Source organism: Odocoileus virginianus, chromosome 8 (genome assembly GCF_023699985.2).
Source record: "Odocoileus virginianus isolate 20LAN1187 ecotype Illinois chromosome 8, Ovbor_1.2, whole genome shotgun sequence".
In the NCBI taxonomy this organism is placed as follows: Eukaryota; Metazoa; Chordata; class Mammalia; order Artiodactyla; family Cervidae; genus Odocoileus; species Odocoileus virginianus.
This window is the reverse complement of record NC_069681.1, coordinates 64,562,214-64,587,931: the sequence shown is the minus strand read 5'-3', so window position 1 is coordinate 64,587,931 and position 25,718 is coordinate 64,562,214. Positions and strand designations below refer to the sequence as shown.

General features: G+C 36.5%; 1 protein-coding gene across 1 annotated transcript; it reads right to left on the bottom strand.

The window, feature by feature from the left end:
- Positions 1 to 213: 213 nt before the first annotated feature.
- LOC139036202 (F-box only protein 27-like) lies at positions 214 to 963 on the bottom strand. Its single transcript, XM_070471122.1, has one exon. It carries the CDS (start codon positions 961 to 963, stop codon positions 214 to 216), a length of 750 nt encoding a protein of 249 aa, XP_070327223.1.
- Between the last annotated feature and the right edge of the window lie 24,755 nt (positions 964 to 25,718).

The window sequence follows — 25,718 nt, the reverse complement described above, 5'->3', positions numbered from 1 at the left end:
CTCCGTAGAACAGGGGCTGCATTCAGTAACCCTGATGTAAGAACGTTCTCGTAGTTTCTCATAGAATTTAAAGACAAGGCCCAGTAGGTCCCTTGATTGGACCCAGGAGAGATCCCAGGATGCCAGGAGCTACAAGCTCTTGATAATTGAGGTGGTCTGGCCAATGGTCGCAGCTCCTGGAAGGCACGGTCAGGCTGTCTTAACAGGGACAGCTTAGGGATGGATCCGTACGATGACACTGGACTGGGGCCTGGAGACTTCACACTGCTCCGGCCACGAGTCATAGCCCTCGACACTGTGGTCAAACAACACAAAGCGGACGCCCTTCTTGATGTTGGTGAACGAATGCATGATCCGAAAGGAGAAGCGGCGACAGACAGAAATCCAAATCTTTCCACTATCTAGGAGTTCCCGCCACAGGCCCTCCTCCTCCAGATCCAAAATTTCTCCCTTGTACCAACATCTGTAGGCAGAACTGTAGCTCGTCTCCTCAGAAGTCTTAAGCCTGACCCCCAAGTCTTCCTCTTCCTCCGAGCCATCGCTACCGCTCAGCATCATACAGTTCCAGAGGTCTTTCTCCAGGGGGTTCACGGTGAGCTTGCGCCCTATGGGTCTGAGCTCGCAGAAGCGGCCCAGGATGCGGGGCCCGGGGCCGCCAGCAGGGGGCAGGCAGGTGCGGATGACGGGCCACAGGTCGGGGTGTTTCCAGGACAGGATGCTCAGCCACAGGTCCTCGTCGTCCACCATCTCTCGCCAGCGCCGGCACACCAGGCGGCACTGCCGGAGCAGCGTGCTTGGGGGCAGGTAGCTCAGCATCTCCCGGAGCAGCTCGATGGGCAGATGGTTCGGGCCCGGAACCTCCTGTGGTTCGTGGTGCGGAGCTGGGACACGGGCAGGCAGGCCCCAGGAGGTTGAGGCGCCCATGGTCTCCTCGCCAGGCCCCGCGGCTGCTGCTGCCTGCATCTCAGCCAGTGTTCCTCACCAGTGGGCCTTCACCTTGCCTCACCTCTCTGAAATTTTTAAAAAGCATTTTGGAAAGATATGCGCTAGGTCTTCTCAAAGTGTTTGATAGAATTCTCCTGTGAAACCATCTGGTGCTGGACTTATGTTTCTGGGGCGATTTTTTATCACAGCTTCAACTTCAGTGTTTGTAATTGGGTTGTTCATAATTTATATTTCTTCCAGATTCAGTGTTGGAAGATTGAACTTTTCTAAGAATCTGTTCGTTTCTTCCAGGTTATCTATTTTATCTCTATATAGTTATTCATAATAGTCTCTTATGATTGTTTGTATTTCTGCATTGTCTGTTGTAACCTCTGCTATTTAATTTCTAATTTCATTGGTATGATTCTTTTTTTCTTGATGAGTTTGGCTAAGTGTTTGTCAATTTTGTTTATCTTCTCAAAGGACCAGCTTTTAGCTTTATTAATCTTTACTATTGTTTATTTAATTTCTTTTCCATTTATTTCTGCTCAGATCTTTATGATTTCTTTCCTTCTACTAATTTTGGGTATTTTGTTGTTCTTTTTTCAGTTGCTTTATGTGTAAAGTTAAGTTGTCTATTTGATGTTTTTCTTGTTTCTTGAGGTAAAATTGTATTGCAATAAACTTCCCTCTTAGAACTGCTTTTGTTGCATCCCATAGGTTTTGAGTTGTCGTGTTCTCATTGTCATTTATTTCTAGAATTTTTTTGATTTCCCTTTTGATTTCTTCAGTAACCTGTTGGTTATTTAGAAAGGTGTTGCTTGAGCTCCATGTATTTGTGTTTCTTACAGATTTTTTCTTATAATTGATATCTAGTGGTTTGTGGTTGGAGAAGATGCTTGATATGATTTCAATTTTCTTAAATTTACTTAAGTTTGATTTGTGACCCAAAATGTGGTCTATCCTGGAGAATGTTCTATGTTCACTTAAAAGAAGGTGCATGCTTCTGCATTTGGATGCAATGTCCTGAAGATATCAATGATATCCATCTTATCTAATGTATCATTTAAGACTTGTGTTTTCTTATTCTCTGTTTTGATGTGAGTAGGGTTTTAAAGTCTCCTACTATTTTTGTGTTACTATCAATTTCTCCACTTATGTTTGTTAGTGTTTGTCTTATGTATTGAGGTGTTCCTATGTTGGGTACATAGATATTTGCAATTATTATGTCTTCTTGGATTGATCCCTTGATCATTGTGTAATGTCCTTCCTTATCTCTTCTAATCTTCTTTATTTTAAGGTCTATTATTTTCTGATATGAGGATTGATATTCCAGCTTTCTTTTGCTTCCCATTTGCATGGAATATGTTTTTCCATCCTCTTACTTTCCGTCTATATGTGTCTTGAGATCTGCAGTGGGTTTCTTGTAGACAGCATATATATAGGTCTTGTTTTTGTATTCGTTCAGCCAGTCTGTGTCTTTTGGTTGGAACATTTAATCCATTTACATTTAAAGTAATTATTGATATATATGTTCCTATTGACATTTTCTAATTGTTTGGGGTTGATTTTGTAAATATTTTTTCTTCTATTGTATTTCTTGACTATTCAAGTCTGTTTAACATTTGTTGTAATGCTGATTTGATGATACTGAATTCTCTTAAATTTTGCTTGTCTGAAAATCTTTTTATTTCTCTATCAATTTTGAATGAGATCCTTGCTGTGTACAGTAATCTTGGTTGTAGATTTTTCCCTTTCAGTACTTTAAATATATCCTGCCATTCCCTTCTGGCCTGTAGAGTTTCTGCTGAAAGATCAGCTGTTAATCATATGGATTTACCTTGTATGTTACTTGTTGCTTCTCCCTTGCTACTTTTAATACTCTTTCTTTGTGTTTAATCTTTGTTTGTTTGATTAGTATGTGTCTTGGCATGTTTCTCCTTGTGTTTATCTTGTATGGGACTGTTTGTGCCTCTTGGACTTGATTGGCTATTTTCTTTTCCATGATGGGGAAATTTTCAACTATAACCTCTTCAAAAATTTTCTTATAATTTTTCTTTCTCTTTTCTTCTTCTGGGAACTCTATAATTCTAATGTTGGTGCATTTGATATGGGCCCATGGACCTCTGAGACTGTCCACAGCTCTTTTTATACTTTTTACATTATTCTGTTCTTCAGATGCTAACTCCACCATTTTACCTTCCAGCTCACTGATTCATTCTTCTGCTTCAGATAATCTGCTATTGATTCCTTCTAGGCTATTTTTAATTTCAATAATTGTGTTGTTTGTCTCTGTATATTTATTCTTTAATTCTTGTCGGTCTTTGTTAATTGATTCTTGCATTTTCTCCTTTTTGTTTTCAAGGTTTTGATCATCTTTACTATCATTATTCTGAATTCTTTTTCAGGTAATTTTTTCTATTTCCTTGTTGTTTATTTGGACTTCTGTGTTTCTGGTTTTCTCCTTTATTTGTGCAGCATTTCTCTGTCTTTTCATTTTTATTTATTTATTTACTTTTAAGTTATTGTGTTTGAGGTCTCCTTTTCCCAGGCTTCAAGGAAAGTTGAATTCTTTCCTCAAAAAATGTTGAATTCTTTCTTCCTTTTGGTTTCTGCCCTCCTAAGATTGGTCCAGTGGTTTGTGTGAGCTTTGTATAGGGTGAGACTTGTGCTGAGTTTTATTCGTTTATTTGTTTTTCCTTTGATGGGCAAAGCTGAATGAAGTGGTACCCCTGTCTGCTGATGATTGGGTTTGTATTTTTGTTTTGTTTGTTGTTTAGATGAGGCATCCTGCTTGGGGTGCTACAGGTGATTGGGTGATGCCGGGTCTTATATTCAAGTGGTTTCCTTTGTGTGAGTTCTATTGGATACTCCCTAGGGTTAGTTCTTCAGTAATTAGGGTCTTTGGGTCAGTGCTTCCACTCCAAAGCCTTAGGGCTTGATCTCTGGTCAGGAATCAATATTCTATAAATGGTTTATTATGGCATTAAGGGAGAGTAAAACAAATATCTAAAAATGAGAAACCAAAGATGAACGCCAGACCAATGGCAGTTACAAAATCAGAAAATAATAATCAAAATAATGAAACATACATATATACATACACACCCATGAGCAAAGTGAAAATAGTCCAACAAAAAGAAAGTACAGAAGATTGATCTGACAAACAAAGGAAATCAAAAATTATATTTACCAGTTAAGAACAATACTAACTTAAGCACAAAATGGAAAACAAAAACTAAAGCAAGATGCCAAGTGGGGAATAAAGCAATGAAAGCAAAACTAAGAAATATGTTGAGAGGAAAGGAAGGAAAGTATAGATATGCCGAGTTAAATAGAGGTATATGAAGATTTATATACATTAAAGATTAACTGCAAGGAGAAAAGAACAGTAGGAAAGGCAAACAAAGGAATACATGTAGAAAAATAATCATAGGTTAAAAAATTAAAAGCGAAAAGAGAAAAAAAAAATGGAAGAAGACAAAAAAAAAGGGGGGGGGGAGGAAATTCCACAGAACTGCAAAAGCCCAATGTAGAGGCAGAGACTTATAACAATAGAAAGTGTGCCTGAATATACACATATACATATACACCCATAAGCCAAATCAAAACAGTCCATCATAAATTAAGTACAGTATATTGACCCAGTGAACAAAGGAAAACAAAAATTTGACCAGTACAAAATTAATTAAAGCACAAACTGGAAAACAAAACTAGAGCAAGGTGCCAGTTGGAGAATAAAGCATTGAAAATAAATCTAACAAATATGTGGAGATGAAAGGAAAGAAAGGAAAAAATACATATTCAAAGTTAAATAGAAGTATATAAAGAAGATTTCTATACGTTAATGTTTAACTGCAAGGGGTAAAGAGTAGTAGGAAAAGAAAAAAAGGATTAAATGTAGAAACAATAATAATAGTTTTAAAATTAAAATTAAAAAAAGAGAGAGAGAAAAAAAGAGGAAAATTCCACATAGCTGCAAAAGCCCAATGTAGAGGCAGAGGTTTATGACAACAATAAAAAAAAAAAAAATGTGACAGGAAAAAAAAAAAAAAAAAGCTTAATTGGATTTTTTAGTGCCAATAAAAATCAACAACTACACTGGGGGGTTGGGGGGGAGGAAAAAAAGAAAAGAAAAAAAATCCAAAAGAATCTACAGAACAAGTCAAAATATAAGAATAATAGATGTTTTTCTTGAGTCACTGCTGTCAGAGTCCTTTTCCATGCTGGGAATCACAGTCCACCTCACCTCCCTAGGATGCCCTCCAACTCTGTGCTGATCTCTGGACCTGCTGTCGGGGCAGCTCAGGTTCTAATCTGGCCCTACTCCTGTGTGTTCTTGACTCCAATGTCCACAGCTATCAGAGCTAGTGCATTTTCTTTTGTGGGAGCTCTCGAGGTCCTGTTATATATTCCATAAACACAGAGTCTGCTTAGTTGATCGTGTGGATTTAATCTGCAGCTTTTAGAGCTGGTCTAAAGGTTTTGGGTCTTCTTCCTTAGCCACAATGCCCCTGGGTTTCAGTTATTGTTTTATGTTCACCTCCGCATGTGGGTTGTCCACTGGAGTTTAGCTTCTGAGGCTGCCCTGGAAGAGGTTTGCCCCTGGGAGGGTCAGGTGTGGAGGTGGTGCAGCTGCTTAAGTCATAGGGGTTCTGGCAACACCAGGTTCTCAGAGGAATTGGCATCTAGGGTAGTAGGAAATATAGTGCTCTAGAAGGGTATGGCAACCAGTATTGGCCAATACGCTCCAGTGTTCTTGCCTGGAGAACCCCCTCTCTGACAGAGAAGCCTAGCAGGCCACAGTCTACAGGGTCTCAAAGAGTTGGACAGGACTGAAGTAATATTGTGTACATGAACACCACCCCCCCTTTGGCTGTGGCAGCTTTGCCCCAGTGAGAATTGAGCATGAAGGTGGTGTAGCTGCTTGGCTTGCAGGGACCTTGATGGTGCCAAGTGTTCAGGGACACAGACTGCCTCTGAGCAGGAGTTATGACCCTATTAGGGTTTTTTTTTTTTTTTTTCAATCCTCTTGTAGCTGGCTATCAGAAGGCCTCTTAAGCCAGTCTTTCTCCATAGCTCTGCCCATTCAGGCACTTAGAGGGATCCCTTGCCTGGGGCCCTCCTCTGTTGTTCCACGCAACAGACACATAGAGGGGCCCCCTGATTGGGGTCCTACTCTGTATATCGGTGCATTAGGCACTTAAAGGGGCAACCTGGGTGGTGTCCTACTCTGCAGTTCACTGTGTCAGGCATTTGATGGGCCAGCCTCTTTATTGTTAAGCTGCTGAGGCTGGCATGTGGGAAGAGAGAGGCTATGGTGACGGCTCCACGCTCTATGCATGACTCAGCAGTATTGCCTTGATTCCATGGCTGCCTAACTTTCCTCCACAGGCATTTCCCACCATGATCTCCTCCCTCACATCCCCTTGATCCGTCTCTCCTCAGTCAATAGCAGCAGCTCCACAATCCCTAAACTCCAGGTCCTAGCTGCTGCCCCTTCCAGGAGACCTACCTTCCTGCCCAGTGTATGTATAGCTGTGGCAAGAAGTGTCTGATTCTCATTCCATTTAGGCTGCCACAGATCAGCTGTTTCACTCTTAGCCTTAAATATTTCTCCTTTGACTCAGACAATTGCCCTGTTCTGGGGATTGGACCCCTGCTTCAGTTCCCCCACCCTCCGAGGGCAGATTCAGTCCTACTAATACTCCTGTTTTTCCCCCTAGTTCCTTTGTCCTACAGAGTTTTGCATGGTTCTATATATTCTTCTCCATTGGTCAAGTACTCCTGTCTGCTCTCAGCTGGTGTTCTGCGTGCACTTCTGTGTCTGAAGGTGTATTCCTGATGTATCCGTGGAGAGAGATGTACTTTATGTCTGCCTACTCCACCATCTTGTTCTCCCCTGAAAGTTGTCTTAATATGGCTCCAGTACATATGGATTACACTTGTAAAATGAAATGTGTGGGATAAATTTCAGGCAGGAGAGAGGAGGTGAGAGAGTAGCTAAGAGGTGGCATTTGAGCATGTAGAGCAGCTGTTATTTTACTGGCTGGGAAACTATCCAGGCTGATGAGACTTACTGTATTCAGTGTAAGCTGGGGTGCTAAAGCCTAGATAACTCTTCTTTTCTCCTCTGTGGTAAAGACACTACAACACTCCCTGGGATATTAAAGCTATGATGATTGACTGTTTCACATTTATACTGTTTAATATACATCCTAATAACATTTCCCATCCCCAAATGTTTTCTGTCTCCAGAAAACCAAAAGCATAGTTCTTTGACTTCATATTGAAGTGGCATGTTGGATTTTTCAGTCACCCAAGGATATACTACATTTGGAATATAATACTGTTATACACAGGATTTTATAAAAATGTAGAATATTTTCCAACAGATTTGGTCAACACTAACCTTTCATACTTTGTGTTTTAATTTTTTTTTCTTATATACTCTAGGCATCATGCTGAATATCAATGTTTCCAGAAAAAAAAAAAGCAAGCATTTTTATATTGTTATAAAATGGAATAATTTTACTCCTCCAAAGGTCATTCCCAGTAGATAGGTCCATACAGATAACAACATAATGGGGACAGTTTTTTTTTTTTTTGTTGTTGTTGTTTTTTTTTTGTAGGGAAAAACAAAACAAAATGAAACAAAACAGTCTATCAAATCCTTCACCTTTCCTTGTAATAGAAAGAGGCCGTACAAAATTCCTGAGTTATCTGAACTTTAGTTTCAGAAATTAATTAAAATAATAGTTTTTTAATCTAAAAGATGAGAAAGCTAACATATAATTTTCAAGTCAGTTATTCTTAGTGCTAATGTTTTATTTTAAAATAATTAAAATGTAGTTAAAATATGCAATAAACTGTAGTATATTGGCAAAAATCTATTTTTGATGTCCAACATTTAAAAAATGCTAATTAGGAAAGAAACAAAATACTAAAATGGCTCATACAATTCAGCTAGCAAACAATGTTCTACAAATAAATGCCTACACTTCTTTGAGTCAATATAAAATTAACCCATTGTCAATTAAAAGAAATATTTAAGCTAAAGATGACCAACCATGTCAGTCGAATTCAAAAAAGCATTTCAGAAAATTAATGATGTAAATGTTTGCTTCACATGCTCATAAGTAGAATCATCTCTGTTTTCTTTTTGTTTTTCTAACATTTTTTTTTTTTTGAGCTTGTGATATAGTTTCTTTTTTTTTTTTTCCATTTATTTTTATTAGTGGAAGGCTAATTACTTTACATCATTGCAGTGGTTTTTGTCATACATTGAAATGAATTAGCCATGGATTTACATGTATTCCCCATCCCGGTCCCCCCTCCCACCCATCTCTGTTTTCAATACCTTCATTCTTCTATTTTTGTTCAGTTCAGTTCAGTCTATCAGTCGTGTCCAACTCTTTGTGACCCCATGGACCACAGCACGCCAGGCTTTCATGTCCATTACCAACTCCCAGAGTTTACTCAAACTCATGTCCTTTGAGTCGGTGATGCCATCCAACCATATCATCCTCTGTAATCCACTTCTCCTCCCGCCTTCAATCTTTTCCAGCATCAGGGTCTTTTCCAATGAGTTGACACTTTACATCAGGTGGCCAAAGTATTGGAGTTTCAGCTTCAGCATCAGTCCTTCAAATGAATACTCAGGACTGATTTACTTGGGGATGGACTAGTTAGATCCCCTTCCAGTCCAAGGGACTCTCAAGAGTCTTCTACAAGAGTAGAGTTCAAAAGAAGCAATTCTTTGGCACTCAGCTTTCTTTATAGTCCAATTCTCACACCCACACATGACTACTGGAAAAACCATAGCTTTGACTAGATGGAACTTTGTTGGCAAAGTAATGTCTCTGCTTTTTAATATACTGACTAGGTTGGTCAAAACTTTCCCTCCAAGGAGCACCTTTAATTTCATGGCTACAGTCACAATCTGCAGTGATTTTGGAGCCCCCCCAAATAAAGTTTATCACTGTTTCCACTGTTTTCCTATCATTTGCCATGAAGTGATGGGACCGGATGCCATGACCTTAGTTTTCTGAATTTAGCTGAATTTTAAGCCAACTGTTTTCATGTTCCTCTTTCACTTTTATCAAGAGGCTCTTTAGTTCTTCACTTTTGGTCATAAGGGTGGTGTCATCTGCGTATCTGAGGTTATTGATATTTCTTCCAGAAATCTTGATTCCAGCGTGTGCTTCATCCAGCCCAGTGTTTCTCATGATGTACTCTGCATGTAAGTTAAATAAGCAGGATGGCAGTATACGGACTTGACGTACTCCTTTCCCGATTTGGAACCAGTCTGCTGTTCCATGTCCAGATCTAACTGACCTGATACAGCTTTCTCAAGAGGTAGATCAGGTGGTATGGTATTCCCATCTCTTTCAGAATTTTCCACAGTTTATTGTGATCCACACAGTCAAAGGCTTTGTCATAGTCAGTGAAGCAGAGGCAGATGCTTTTCTGGAACTCTTTCTTTTTTCATGATCCAACAGATGTTGGCAATTTGATCTCTGGTTCTTTGGATCTCTGGATCTCTGACTTTTCTAAATTCAGCTCAAATATCTGGAAGTTTATGGTCCATATACTGTTGAAGCTTGGTTTGAAGAATGTTGAGCATTACTTTACTAGCATGTGAGATGAGTGCAATTGTGCGGTAGTCTGAGCATTTTCTGGCATTGCCTTTCTTTGGGATTGGAATGAAACTGACCTTTTCCAGTCCTGTGGCCACTGCTGAGTTTTTCAAATTTGTTGACATATTGAGTGCAGCACTTTCACAGCATCATCTTTTATGATTTGAAATAGCTCAACTGGAATTCCATCACCTCCACTAGCTTTGTTCATAGTGATCCTTCCTAAGGGCCACTTGACTTTGCATTCCAGGATGTCTGGCTCTAGGTTAGTGATTATACCATCGTGATTATCTTGGTTGTGAAGATCTTTTTGGAATAGTTCTTCTGTGTATTCTTCCTGTCTCAATATCTTCTGCTTCTGTTAGGTCCATGCTATTTCTATCCTTTATTGTGCCCATTTTGCAAGAAATGTACCCTTGTTATCTCTAATTTTCTTGAAGAGATCTCTAGTCTTCCCCATTCTATTGTTTTCCTCTATTTCTTTCCATTGATCACTGAGGAAGGCTTTCTTTTCTCTCTTTGCTATTGGGACTCTGCATTCGAATGGGTATATCTTTCCTTTTCTCCTTTGCCTTTCACTTCTCTTCTTTTCATAGCTATTTGTAAGGCCTCCTCAGACAACCATTTGTCTTTTTGCATTTCTTTTTCTTGGGGATGGTCTTGATCCCTGCCTCCTGTACAGTGTCATGAACCTCCGTCTTCCATAGTTCTTCAGGCACTCTGTCTATCAGATCTAATCCCTTGAATCCATTTCTCACTTCCATTGTATAATCGTTAGGGATTTGATTTAGGTTATACCTGAATGGTCTATTGGTTTTCTCTACTTCCCTCAATTGAAGTTTGAATTTGGGAATAAGGAGTTCATGATCTGAGCCACACTGAGGTCCTGGACTTGTTTTGGTGACTGTATAGAGCTTCTCCATCCTTGGCTGCAAAGAATGTAATCAATCTGATTTCAGTGTTGACCATATGGTGATGTCCATGTGTAGAGTCTCTTGTGTTGTTGGAAGAGGGTGTTTGCTATGACCAGTGTGTTCTCTTGGCGAAAGTCTATTAGCCTTTTCTCTGCTTCACTTTGTACTCCAAGGCCAAATTTGTTACTCCAGGTATTTCTTGACTTCCTACTTTTCCATTTCAGTCCCCTATAGTGAAAAAGACATCTTTTTAGGGTGTTAGTTCTAGAAGGTCTTGTAGTTCTTCATAGAACCATTCAACTTCAGCTTCTTTAGCATTACTGGTCAGGGCATAGACTTGGATTACTGTGATATTGAATGGTTTGCCTTGGAAATGAACACATATCATTTTTTCATTTTTGAGATTCCATCCAAGTAATTCATTTCTGACTCTTCTGTGGACTATGATGGCTAGTCCATTTCTTCTTAGGGATTCTTGCCCACAGTAGTAGATATAATGGTTATCTGAGTTAAATTCACAAATTATAGTGCAAATAGATGAGGAAACAGTGGAAACAGTGGCTGATATACCTTTGGGGGCTCCAAAATCACTGCAGATGGTGACTGCAGCCTTGAAATTAAAAGATGCTTGCTCCTTGGAAGGAAAGTTATGACCTACCTAGATAGCATATTAAAAAGCAGAGACATTACTTTGCCAACAAAGTTCTCTCCAGTCAAGGCTATGGTTTTTCCAATGGTCATGTATGGATGTGAGAGCTGGACAATAAAGAAAGCTGAGTGCCAAAGAATTGATGCTTTTGAACTGTGGTGTTGGAGAAGACTCTTGAGAGTCCCTTGGACTGCAAGGAGGTCCAACCAGTCCATTCTAAAGGAGATCAGTCCTGAGTGTTCACTGGAAGGACTGATGTTGAAGCTGAAACTCCAATACTTTGGCCACCTGATGTGAAGAGCTGACTCATTTGAAAAGACCCTGATGCTGGTAAAGAGTGAAGGCAGGAGGAGAAGGGGACGACAGAAGATGTGATGGTTGAATGGCATCACCGACTCAATGGACATGAATTTGGGTAAACTCCAGGAGTTGGTGATAGACAGGGAGGCCTAGAGTGTTGCAGTCCATGAACTCACAAAGATTCGGACTCGACCGAGTGATTGAAGTGAACTGAACAGTTGATTTTAGTTCACTGATTCCTAAAATGTTGACGTTCACTCTTGCCATCTCCTGTTTGACCACTTCCAATTTGCCTTGATTGATGGACCTAACTTTCCTGGTTCCTGTGCAATATTGCCCTTTACAACATCAGTTTTTACATCTATCACCAGTCACATTCAAACCTGGGTGTTGTATTCACTTTGGCTCCGTCTCTGCATTCTTACTGAAGTTATTTCTCCATTGATCTCCAGTAGCATATTGGGCACCTACTGTCCTATGGAGTTCATCTTTCAATTCCCTATCTTTTTGCCTTTTTGTAGTTTTCATGGGGTTCTCAAGGTTAGAATACTGAAGTGGTTTGCCATTCCCTTCTCCAGTGGACTATGCTTTGTCAGAACTCTCCACCCATGACCATTCTGTTTTGGGTAGATGTCTATTTTTGTTTTATTTCCCTAGTCCAATTCATCCAAAATTCAAGTTTCCTTTTTTTTTTTTTTTAACCATATCAGCATGTTTCTATGGAATTTTTTACCTTTCTACATCCCCAATCTTTTCAAAGTAGGCATTGCTTTTGGCTTTAACAAAAATGTGAACACTGCTTTATTATAGTTGATTTATAATATTATTGTAATTTCAGGTAAATATTTAAGTATTTTATTTTTTAAAGTAATTAGTTATTTTTGGCTGTGCTCTTTGTCCTTCATTGCACACCAAGGGGCTACTCTCTAGTGGTTCATGTGGATTCTCATTTTGGTGTCTCCTCTTGTTGTGGCAAATGACTGTAGTTGCCCTGTGCCATATGGGATCTTTCCAGGCTGGAGACTGAACCTGTGTCTCCTGCATTGGCAAGTGGATTCTTAACCACTGCTGCTGCTGCTGCTGCTGCAAAGTCGCTTCAGTCGTGTCAGACGGCAGCCCACCAGGCTCTCCTGTCCCTGGGATTCTCCAGGCAAGAACACTGGAGTGGGTTGCCATTTCCTTCTCCAATGCATGAAAGGAAAAGTGAAAGTGAAATCGCTCAGTCGTGTCCAACTCTTAGCGACCCCATGGACTGCAGCCTACCAGGCTCCTCCGTCCATGGGATTTTCCAGGCGAGAGTACTGGAGTGGGTTGCCAATGCCTTCTCCGTCTTAGCCACTAGACCATCAGTAAAGTCCCAGGTGAATAGTCTTAAAAGAAACTGCTTGCTTACGTTGCAGCCCTCTCAAATTGAAGACACTCATTCATGATTCTTCATACACCATCCATCTGACTCTGGTGGGTGTGTTCTAATTAGCAAATGGAATTGCATCCCAACCCCTACCTTTCCAGGGACAAGAGGAAACAGGAGTGAGAATGGAAAATGGGAAGCAAAAATAAGAATTGGATAGTTGGGCAGAGACAGTCGAATCCATACAACTATGAAAAACAGAGACAGACAGAGGGAATTTGAAACAATTGTACATAATTTTACATGATTTTGAAATATCTACAGTAAGAACTAGACAGAAGCCAAAATGCACAACTAATGATATTGACAAGAAATTGAGGAACAAAATATACAAAACCTCTTATGCTGTTGATGTCAGCAGAAACTTTCTGTGCTTGGGAAAAATGAAACCCCCTTTGGGTAGGCTCATATATATATAGAATGTCATTAAATGATGGTTCCTTTCACCAGGACTTCAATTCTGCTGCAATTTTCAACCCAATTCAACTCAATTCCCCTGTATTAAAAAATGTTCTGTGTGAGAGGAAAAGGGATTTTACTGTGTGGCTGAACTAAGGAAGACAACAAATAAAGGAATAATAATTTCTAGTAAATCTATTGATTTGTGAATTATTAATTAATAAGAATATTGTAGTTTGTCTTAGGAGATCTACTGAGTGAATATTATTACACATAGGACACATGGGGCAAATATAAGAGCAATACTTTTTTCTAATTTTATTTTTTATTATTTTTTAAAAATTTATTTTATTGAAATGTAGCTGATTTACAATGTTGTATTTGTTCCTGCTGTAAAATTAAGTGATTAAGTTACACATGTATCTATGTGTTTTTTTCATCATCTTTCCATTATAGTTTATCATAGGATATTTAGCACAGTTCCATGTGCTGTATAGTAGGATGTTGTTGTTTAACACATTTTAATCTGCATCTGCTAACCCCAAACTCCCAGTCCATCACTATTATATCCCTTCTCCCCCTTGGCAACACTCTCTATGTCTGTTAATATGTTTCTGTTTTGTAGATAAATTAATTTGTGTCATATTTCAGATTCAACATAAAACTGAAATCATTTGATATACGTTTTTTTTTTATGGCTTATTTCACTTAGTATGATTATCTATAGGTCCATCCATGTTGCTGCAAATGGCATAGTTTCTTTTTTATGACTGAGTAATAATTCACTGTATATATCTACCAAATCTTTATCCATTCATTTTTCAATAGACATTTAGGTTGTTTCTATGTTTTGGCTATTGTGAACAATGTTACTATGAAGATAGAAGTGTGTGTATCTTTTTGTATTATAGTTTAGTCTAGATATATGCCCAGAAGTGGGATTGTTGAATCATATTGCAACTCTATTTTTTGTTTTTTTGTTTTTTGTGGAAACTCCATAAAACTTTTCATTGAGGCTGCATCGATTTGCATTCCTACAAACAACATTGGAACGTTCCCTTTTCTCCATACCCTCTCCAGTATGTGTTATTTGTAAACTGATAGTGTAAGGTGATACTCAATATAGATTTGATTTGCATTTCACTAATAATTATTAATGTTGAACATCTTTTATGTACCTGATGGTCATCTACATATCTTTTTCAGAGAAATGACTGTTTAGGTCTTTTGACCGTTTTTCAGTTAGGTTGTTTGCTTTTCATTGTCAAGTTGTATGAGCTGTTTGTATATTTTGGGAATTAAGCCCTTGTCAATTTCATCACTTGCAAATATTTTCTCCTAGTACAGATAGTCTCTTCATTTTGTTTATGGTTTCTTTTACTATACAAATGGTTGGCAGATTGCTTAGGTTCCATTTGTTTATTTTTGTTTTGTTTCTATTGTCTTGGGAGACTGACCTAAGAAAATACTGATATGATTTATGTGAGAATGTTTTGCCTCTGTTCCTTTCTATGAAATTTATGGTGTCATGCCTTATATCTAAGTCTTTAAGCCATTTCAAGTCTATTTTTTTTAATTTATGATGTGAGTGTGTATTCTAACTTGACTGACTAACATGCAGCTAGCTATTCAATAAGGCCAATTTTTGCTACAAGTTAATGAAAATAAAACTAACCGAAATCATGGAGTTCTCCTTGGTTAAGATTTTCCTTATATTTAAGTAGAGATCTGCATCATCTTACCTCAACATTTAGTTTAATTTAGCATAAGCAACTGAGTATTTGTGTAAAATTAATTTTTTAGTTTTTTCAATTCTAATAGTCATTATTCACTGATTATTATTTTTTTTTAAAAAGATACTTTTATAATCACTTCCTTTAGAGTTATCAAGATTATATTTACCTATTTTCCATAAAATACCAATATTAGAATCTGATATACAGAAACAAAGCATATTGCAATACAAAAGAAGTAAGTCCATTAAAGAAAAATTAACTCTAAGAAGCTCTGACAGATGTAAAGTGTTTCATGCACATTACTCTGTGAAGTTTAACATATGTTGCCAATGAAAAATTGCTTAAGAAATATTTAACAAGAGAGATTCATCACACTCAGAGTTTGTAGAAGCAATTTTTGCATAAATGTGTCTTCTTTTACTTTTGCATATTTAAGTTAAAAAAGCAAAAGTTTATTTGTCCAAGTTGTACCTTAATTATCTTTTTCAAAAGCTGCATCCTTTGATATTTGTTTTTCAGAAGTGGTAAAGGCATTTTCATTGTTAACATTTCATGGTTGACTGCATAAAATATTTAGCATAATGAATTGAGTGAGGAAGTATTCCTTTCCATTAAAAAATTGTTAATGCCACACAGCTAACTTTATTTGAAAATCAGTGTTGAGGTATACATACACATATTTTATTTACTGTTGCAAGAATAAGTGTTGAATCAATACTGGCATAGAAAGAATGAACATCAATTTTGATATAGAATCCCATAGAAATACATCAATTTTAAGCCATCAAAAATAAATAAATAAATAAATAAAGCAAAATATCTGAGGGTCACTCATCCTAAATAAGTACTTATTGTCAGGCTTTGGCCAAATCATTTGTCAGTCGATAATTTAGTGCTAAAGACAGTGTATCTCTAGCAGTTTCTTGGGTGGTAGGATTGGGTATCCTAGGATTACATTGTCTTAAATTTAAAGTGGTCCTGGAAATCATAGTACTTAATTAGGCTTCAGGTAATTTTATTCATGCAATTCTACATAGGATCAAATATATTTAGCCATGATCAAACATATAAAGAGACAAGCAAATTAATTCTGAAATAAAATGAAACAGAGGTGATTCCAAATGCTTTTTCAAAAGGCACACTGTTGGTGTTTCGAAACCAGATGAAATATTAAGTAAGTTGTTTGATGCACACAGATTAATGATGAATGAATTTATTTTCATATCTATTAATTCATTTATCTAATGAATGCATTAAGTATTCACAGAAATATGAGAGCTTATGGTGATACACTGTAAAGGGTCTCCACCACATATCTGTCAATCATCTGACCTATCATTTCTATCTATATTAAATTACATCTATGCATCTGACAATAATACATTACTGAGGAAATTTTCCCAGAAAGAACTGCACTTCTTATGAAGCAGTCCAACTTTTCTGTTTATAAACAAGTGCTAATATTGACATTTCACAGTAAGGAAGTCACATGGGGTATTGATTAGTGTCAGCGAACAGACACTCAAAACAAATACAGATCACCTGTGCTCACTCTTGAACTCACTTTTTAGAGCTGTTCATATTGTAGAACCGAAAGAAAGAAAAAAAAAAAAAAATACAGAAGGAAGGGACGAAGGAAAAGAAAAGAAGCAGTAGTCACTTTAATGTCTCTTGCAGAACAATAAATCATTCTGGCTTTTTGCCATTTTTTTCCTAGATATTTAAAATATTACTTTGAAAAGCTTGATTAAAAAGGTTTTATTTTATTATAAATATATTTTTTCCAAAAAGTTTTAATTAATATGTTTCTGAATTTCCAGGTAAAATTTGCATTGGTTAACTGCTAATATTTTAATTGTTTTTCTAATATTGTATATGCCTGAGCTCCCTCCAATCTTCCTGTTTTCATCATTAAACTTGTGAATTGACAATTTTCAAGTAGAAAATTTAACTCAAAATCATCTTTTAAAATATGTATAGATTTATAGATATGTAGTTTTTTCTTCATTCCATGTTCTTATTTTTACCACATAATCTCCTCCTGAAAGATGAACACATTTTAGTTTTGGACAAATAAGATGCTCTATTTATTTGGAGGTTATACACAGGATGAGACTAAAATAAGTCTATGCTTTCACATTTTATTTACATAGCTTATGTTTTCTGCTCAGATGTAAGTACCAGGCATGCATTTAATTACATTTTTATTTTAGTGAAATTATAGGAACAAATCTATTATATTAATTTATTGTTTGCTATTATGCATCTTCCTCATTTAAATTATTATACAAATGTATTTATATTAAAAGTAAATTGAAGTTGCCATAGAGGAACACAGATCTTCATCAAATAGCAAAGACAAAGAATTAATATCTAATGTCTTTCATATGAGAGAATGAATTTGATGACTGGTAACATAGACTATGGATATGCATGTATATATACATATGTATATGTATGTGTGTATATATATATATACATATGTATATATATACATATGTATATATGTGTGTGTATCTTGCTATCTATAGAAATACTTTCTTTAGTGTTCTTCCCACCAACTTTCTTATCTGCTAAATGCTGTACCCAAATCCAGCAGCAGAAAATTCTTCAGAAACAAAGCTGCCAGTGCAATGCTTTCAACTTGCACTTTTTTATTGAAAAATCTAAATCTCATTTTTTTTACCTGTCAGTCTAGATGTCTAACAGAAAGTGGGAGTTTATGGCAGCAGAGAAGTGGCTCAGTAGGCAATGACACCTGAGGCTGAAGTAAATAGATTTCCCAAATGAAATCTGGAGCTGTCAACACTGTCAGTCGACACTCTGATGATAAGCACACCATTTGAAACCGGTGGCAAGACTTTTCCTAGCTTTCTCTGACTTTGTTGAATCTCACAGTGTTTCATATATCTTGCCCTGGCCGCAGAGCTGTGTTACAAGTTCAGTGACTGCTTCCACCTTGAAAATATTGAACATATTGCTGTCTTAACTATCACAGGAATTCAAGTGATGTTGCACCGCAAGGGACCTTACATGGAGACGTCCTCAGGGTCCAATAGCCATCTCCTTTTGATGTAAACTGTAATGTTTAAAATGTAGAAAGAATTTCTACAGTAGATGCCCTTCAGTTGCCAGTACATGGATGAATTTTTGTGTAACATTTTATTTAATTTTGCTCATAGCAGTGACAAGATTCTCTTTTCCACATACACTCTTTAGTACTTAAAACCTAAGAGTCCCGTATAGCTCTGTTTAAGTTTTCTTAGAAACAGATCATCAGACAGGATTTGAGTGCAAGTATTTATTTGGAAAGCACACTAATTACAGAAAAAGAATGAGGAAGTAAGAATGTAAAGGAAGGCTATGAGATCTTGAAAGCCAGTGTTGGGCAACTGTGGCTATTTCTACAGGGAAACCTTGGGAAATGGAAAAAATAGATGTTTGAGTGTTATCAGGCTTATGGAGAATTGGGAGTATGTGCATACAGTCTCCCATAAAATATCTGGGTGAAATTTGCTCTCAGAACTCTATAACTGCCCTTCAGGCAAGGAAAAAAAAAATGCAGACCCCTGGGTGGGAAGCCTTAAAACACTGAGGAGGTAAGAGCTGAATGTGGCATGGATTTTAGAAGCACCTAGAATTCTTGACTGTTTATATCCTTTAAATCCCCATCCAATCATCTTTACCTTTGAGCTATAGAAATACTCTGGCAACATTCATTACCTGCACTGCTGCACCAAGCCACCATCATTTAGTAGTTGATGAAATAACTAGTTCAGTTTAAGTTCAAAGGTGAGTTGAAAGAAAATAAAGCAGTCAGTGAAACCACTCTTCTTTTAGTTTTACAGTGAGGGAAAGCAGAGATTTAAAGTGCTGACCTCAAAGTCAAGTAGAATCAAGACTGATCTACTTTTTAAGGAGGAGTATGATCTCATATTGTTATGAGGATGAAGATTATCCAAAGGAGAGAGAAGAAAAATGATGCCAAAAAAAGAAAGAAGGATTTCTGAAGTACAATTATTGAGTATACCCAAAGTAAGATTCATTTGAAAACTGGTAGAAGGTTTCTTAATTTGGATCTTTAATACAGAATAAGAATAAAGGTTGAATTTATGGTCACAGAAGCAAGTGAATGAGAGGTAATATATGTGTGTCCTATCTCCTCAGATCACAAAATTTAAATGGGACAGTGAGTGTCATTACTAATGTAAATAATAAAAATGAAAAAGGACTTGGAGGGTGGAGAAAAGCAGATGGTTTTCAAGGAGAAATTTTCAAGGAGAATGGAAGAATAAATGGCATAGAGAAATTGGGTATAATTTCTAGAAACTTTAAAAACTTACCTGAGGTTCAGTCATTATTCTCCACATTGTAGAATGGTTATTTTAAAATGGAAGGTACATTGTATCACTTTTGGACTCAAAGTTCTTCACTATAGATAAAAACAAAGCAGTCACCTGCTATGTTGCTATGTCTTACTTTATGCAGCCTCTATATAACCACTTAATTTCTGCTGCCCACTGCTCACCTTACTTTATCTGCCTCAGTCACTCTGGCCTCCTTTTGATTAATAAGCCATGTCAAGGTGACTTCCATCTCTGGGGCTTTGTTACATTTCCTCTGTGTGAAAAATCTTTTACACCTGATAGGGGCCTGATTTATACCTTAATTTTCCTCAAGTTTACATTGCTGTCACCTTATAAGAGAACCCGTCCCAACCTCACACATAACATAGTGCCTTCCACATTCTATATCCTGCTTTACTTTCCTTCACAGCACTTATCATTGACTGATTTTTGTGTCATCCGATGTTCTTTCCTAGACCATAAGCTTTGCATGAGAAGGAGCTTTGGTTAAGTCATTGCTTCATCCTCAGTGTCAAAATCAACACCAGGAATTTGATGAACATTTGTTAAGATGAATTGACTCAGAAAAGGAAATATGTTAAGTATAGATGCCAGAAATTTTGTATTACTCCTTTAATAATTTAATTTTTTGTCTTTTGTGTATCTAAAACTCACCATGTGCTTAATTGCTCAGGTGTGTCCAACTCACTGTGACCCCATGGACTGTAGCCCGCCAGGCTCCTCTGTCCATGGGATTGCCCAGGCAAGAACACTGGAGTGGGTTGCCATGCCCTCTCCAGGGATTCTTCTCAACTCAGATTTTGAACCCAGGTCTCCCAAATTGCAGGCGGATTTGTTACTGTCAGAATCCAGGGAAACCCAAAAATATCATAAGAGTTATTAAAAAGGAAAGATTAGGTATCCAGAACAGTAAGAAGAAAGTGGGGGTTGATGTATGAATTGAATGCCGTTTTTTTTTTTTTCAGTAAAATTTACAACAGCTGGAAACATACTTGTGAATTTTCCTCATCAGTGTTACTGAGATTGATTTGGATACGATGACAATTTTTTGACAATATCTGTCAGTGCAGTACGGATGTTGTATGCTATGTGGGTGGCCTTGTCTGCCACAATATTTCAAGCATTTTCATGTTTCTATAGATTTTTATATGCATGTTGAATAAAGGAAGATAAGATGTAATAAACTATATTATAGTTATATTTTTAAAAATATTTATACCCTTTTAACAAATTTAAGATATATTTAAATTTTATATGTTATTTAGACAGTCAAATTTTAGGCCACATTACCTATTTTAATATTATTTTTATCATATAAATATTAAATATACTACAAAAAATTAAAATTTAAAGTGTATTGAATCCTCATGTATTCAAAACTCAGCTTCAACAATTATGTTTTCTGCTAATCTTGTTTTACCCATCTACTCTGTTTTTTTCCCCCTTGAACCATTCAAAATCAGATCCCAGTCATCTGTTATCTGTAAATATTTAGTACATACTTCTAGCAAATAAAAGCTTGTTATTTTTAATGTAAACATCATGCTGTGGTCCATTAACAGTACTTAATAGCAGGCATTTATTTTAATTTTTCTGATTGCTTGAAATTTTTTCCTTTTGCCATTTTGTTCTAGCCACAATATAAATAGTGTCCATATGTTCTAATCAATCTTTATGTCACTTGAGTCATTTTATTAGAATAAAATTCTCTGGACCTTTATAATAGACAGAACTAGGACATGCTACTTATTTGTGTTTAAGAGTATTCTAACTATTACATGATTATCAGTTAACTGTAATTATTATATATTTGTGCCCAATTTAATGTGTTTTACATTTTAGTTCCTTAAGAATATTGACACAATTGCTTATCTGTTTCATCTTAAAAATACCTACAATAATTTTTAAATAATACCAATATTACAAAACTAAAATAATTGAATAAAATTTAGTATTTGTGAGGCTTTTTGCTTTAAGAACAAATCTCATTAGGGACATTCAGTCACTGGAAGTGGAAGTCACTGTTGTGTCCGACTCTTTGCGACCCCATGGACCAAACAGTCCATGTAATTCTCCAGGCGAGAATACTAGAGTGGGTAGCCTTTCCCTTCTCCAGAGGATCTTCCTAACCCAAAGGTGGAACCCAGGTCTGCCCCATTGCAGGCTGATTCTTTACCAGCTGAGCCACAAGGGAAATCCATTTAGTCACTACCTGGTCTTAAAATCAAGAGAAAAGTTTCTTTTTATGTATGGTCATGCCACAGCTGGATACAAAGTTAGGATAATTTGTATCAGTTTGATTTCACTTTGGGGCAATTAAATTTTTCTTCATAGATATAAATATTGGTTTCAATTATAGACAGTACTTACATAACATCAAAGTTAAAAGTACATAAGAAAAATCTACATGTCTCATTTCTATCTCATTTCTATATCATCTCATTTCTATCCCCATATTCCATATTCCATAGAAATATGAATATTTCTTTTCACATCAAAGATACAAATTCTACATTTCCTACAGACAATTTACTTGCACCTACTTTTTTACTTGCAGTTACTTTTTTTTCCCTTCTACTACTCCTTTTCTACTCTTTTCTTTTTTAATAAAAGCAAAATATATACAATATCTGCATCTTATATATACATTTTACAAAATATATGTTTGATCCTAAGTATATGTGAAGAACTGACTCGTTGGAAAAGATCTGATGCTGGGAAAGATTGAAGGCTGGAGGAGAACGGGACAGTAGAGAATGAGATGGTTGGATGGCATCATTAATTTGATGGACATGAGTTTGAGTAAGCTCCAGGAGTTGGTGATGGACAGGGAAGCCTGATATGTTGCAGTCCATGGGGTTGCAGAGTTGGAAACAACTGAGTGACTGAACTGAACTGAACTGATAATACACATTTATAAATTACACATATTATTATTGTATTAAAAATAATATATATTCTCTATATGTGTATGTGCATGCATATATTCCCTTCCCCCTTTTTTAGACAAAGAACCTCATCCTCTCCCCTCTAATTATAATATGTCCTAGATATTACTCCATATCAAGATTTGGTGGTATGATTCATCAATTTTTGTAGGCAAAGGTAAACATTGCTCTATTACTGAAGCAACTTATTCAACTAGTTACATATTAAAGGACATTTTTAACTGTTTTTAGACTTTCATATATATTGATGATTGATTAACCTTGTCTATAAATCATATTTTTACCTTTGTGTAAGGATAGTTTTCTAAAATTAGCATTTTTGATTCAGAGTTAATTATTACAAAACTATGGTAAATATTAGGTACTTCCCATGTGACTCAGCGGTAAAGAATCGGCCTGCCAAATGCAAAGGATGCAAGAGACATGAGCTTGTCCACTAGGTCAGAAAGATCCCCTGGAGTAGGAAATGGCACCCCTTTCCAGGATACTTGCCTTGAAAATTCCTTGGACAGAGGAGCCTCGTGAGTTAGAGTTCATGGGGTCAGTCACAAAGAGATTTACAGGACTGAGCAATTGAGCACAAATGCATGCATGATAAATATTGCCAAAATCCTCTCCATTTTGTTGTACAATTTTTCCTTTCTACAAGCAAAATATGGTATCTCTTACTGTATGACTTCACTACCAAGCTTTGTTGTCCAACTTTTAAACTTTTCATTATTCAGATGACAGGGGAAAATATCTTTCAGTGAACTTCTACTTTTAATTGTTCTATTTCTTAATGACCACTGCATTTTGTTATCTGGGATCTATCTGTTCTAAACTTTGTTATTTTTTCTATTAGGTTGCTAGTCTTTTCATTTTCTACTTTATTTGGCTCATGAATCTGTGGTGTAAGTTCATTTATTTGCTGATTTGTAATTTGTGTTTCACTTTGCTTATAATATTTATATTCATTTGTTTCCCCTTAGTTAAGTTTATTAAGTTCTTTACCTAATTGCATCTGGGTTTAGGGTTAGATCTTTAAAACTTTACTTTAGTTTCCAACTACAAATGAATTCAAATGTTTTACAGTTTCTCATATTTTCAAATTTCATATTTCAATTGGATTTTTTTTTTTAATTTCTTACAGGGTACAAAGTTTCATATCTGGTTGTCATATCATCTCAACATCAATTTTAAAAGGATATTTTTCACATTATGTAATATGTCACCTCTGTGTATGCAACCTTTCCATATTTGCTATATGTATATAAATCAGAATATAGCTATTTATATATTTTAGTTTTATATGTTTTTGTTTAGTAAGCTATTTGATTTTGCGAAATTATTTTTCACTTGGTTCTTTAGAATTTTCAGATAAATAAGCATATATGAAAATAGAGATAGATTTGTTATTTTTTCAATTCTTATACATAAGTGTTCAGTACTCTTGTCTAACTATTTTGTCTAATGCTGCCAATACTAGCTAACTGTGAGATTATTGGCAGCCTAGATTTTTCTTGATTTTATCAAGTTAAATATGACACTCACTTTTGGATAGAGGTATCTATTTCTGTGTTCACCAGTTTTTACTTCATTCTATCTATTTATCTATTACTGATCTAATCATCATGTTAAAAAAATACATATCTCAGTTCTAAATGTTTTATAACAAATACTTGTTCTCATAATAAACTTCATTTTTGGCACTTAAGGAGATAATCTGGACCTTTTATCTTTAATATTTTTGGGGTGTAGGATGGATTATATTAATTGCTTTCATCTATTGAAACTCCCTAGCATTCTTTCAATAAATTTCCTATGACAGAATTAGCAATTCTCCTAGAATTGTACTAAACTAATTTTCTTTCTATTATGTTGATTATGTGTCCCAAAGAAGATTACAATTATTCAGAATATTGTAGGATACATAATAGGTACTCATTGAGTAAAATTCTGAGAGAAGGGAATACTAGACCACCTGACCTGCCTCTTGAGAAACCTGTATGCAGGTCAGGAAGCAACAGTTAGAACTGGACAGGGAACAACAGACTGGTTCCAAATAGGAAAAGAAGTACATCAAGGCTGTATATTGTCACCCTACTTATTTAACTTATATGCAGAGTACATCATGAGAAATGCTGGTCTGGAAGAAGCACACACTTGAATCAAGATTGCTGGGAGAAATATCAATAACCTTAGATATGCAGATGTTACCGGCCTAATGGCAGAAAGTGAAGAGGAACTAAAAAGCCTCTTGATGAAAGTGAAAGAGGAGAGTGAAAATGTTGGCCTTAGCTTAACATTCAGAAAACTAAGATCATGATATCTGGTCCCATCACCTCGTGGGCAATAGATGGGGAGACAATGAAACAGTGTCAGATTTTATTTTTTTGGGCTCCAAAATCACTGCAGATGGTGACTGCAGCCATGAAGTTAAAAGACACTTACTCCTTGGAAGGAAAGTTATGACCAACCTAGACAGCATATTAAAAAGCAGAGACATTACTTTGCAAACAAAGGTCCATCTGGTCAAGGCTATGGTTTTTCCAGTCGTCATATATGGATGTGAGAGTTGGACTGTGAAGAAAGCTGAGCACCGAAGAACTGACGCTTTTGAACTTTGGTGTTGGAGAAGAGTATTGAGAATCCCTTGGACTGCAAGGAGATCCACCCAGTCTATCCTAAAGGAGATCAGTACTGGGTGTTCATTGGAAGGACTGATGCTGAAGCTGAAACTCCAGTACTTTGGCCACCTCATGTGAAGAGTTGACTCATTGGAAAAGACCCTGATGCCGGGAGGGATTGGGGGCAGGAGGAGAAGGGGACGACAGAGGATGAGATGGCTGGATGGCATGACCAACTCAATGGGCATGACTTTGAGTAAGATCCGGGAGTTGGTGATGGGCAGGGAGTCTTGGAATGCTGTGATTCATGGGCTTTTAAAGAGTCAGACACGACTGAGCGACTGAACTAACTGAAGTAATGATTGAATAGATAACTATCTTAAAACATTAGTTTTCTTTCTTCTATTTTCATAAGTAATGCATGTCAGCTTTTTAGTGTCAGTTTTAGGCAAAAGGACCTTATTATAATCGAAAATACATTTAGTTTAAAATAACTCATTTAATTTAAAATGAAATAAGCTATTTAAAAAGAACTTGGGCAATATATCTCTTGAAATGACAGCTAAATTTGGGGGGCGGGAGGGGGGGGAGCAAAAACTTTCCTTGACACACTCATCTTTCCAAGTTATTCTGCCTATTTCCCACCAATCACTAAGGCTCTAGTCTTGAACTCATATGTTGTTATTCAGTCAGCAAATTGTGTTTGACTCTTCACAACCCCATGGACGGCAACACTGTCTGCCTACACGAGCTCCTGGAATTTGTCCAAGTTCATGTCTATTGTATCAGTGGTGCCATCCAGTCATTTCATCCCCTGTCACC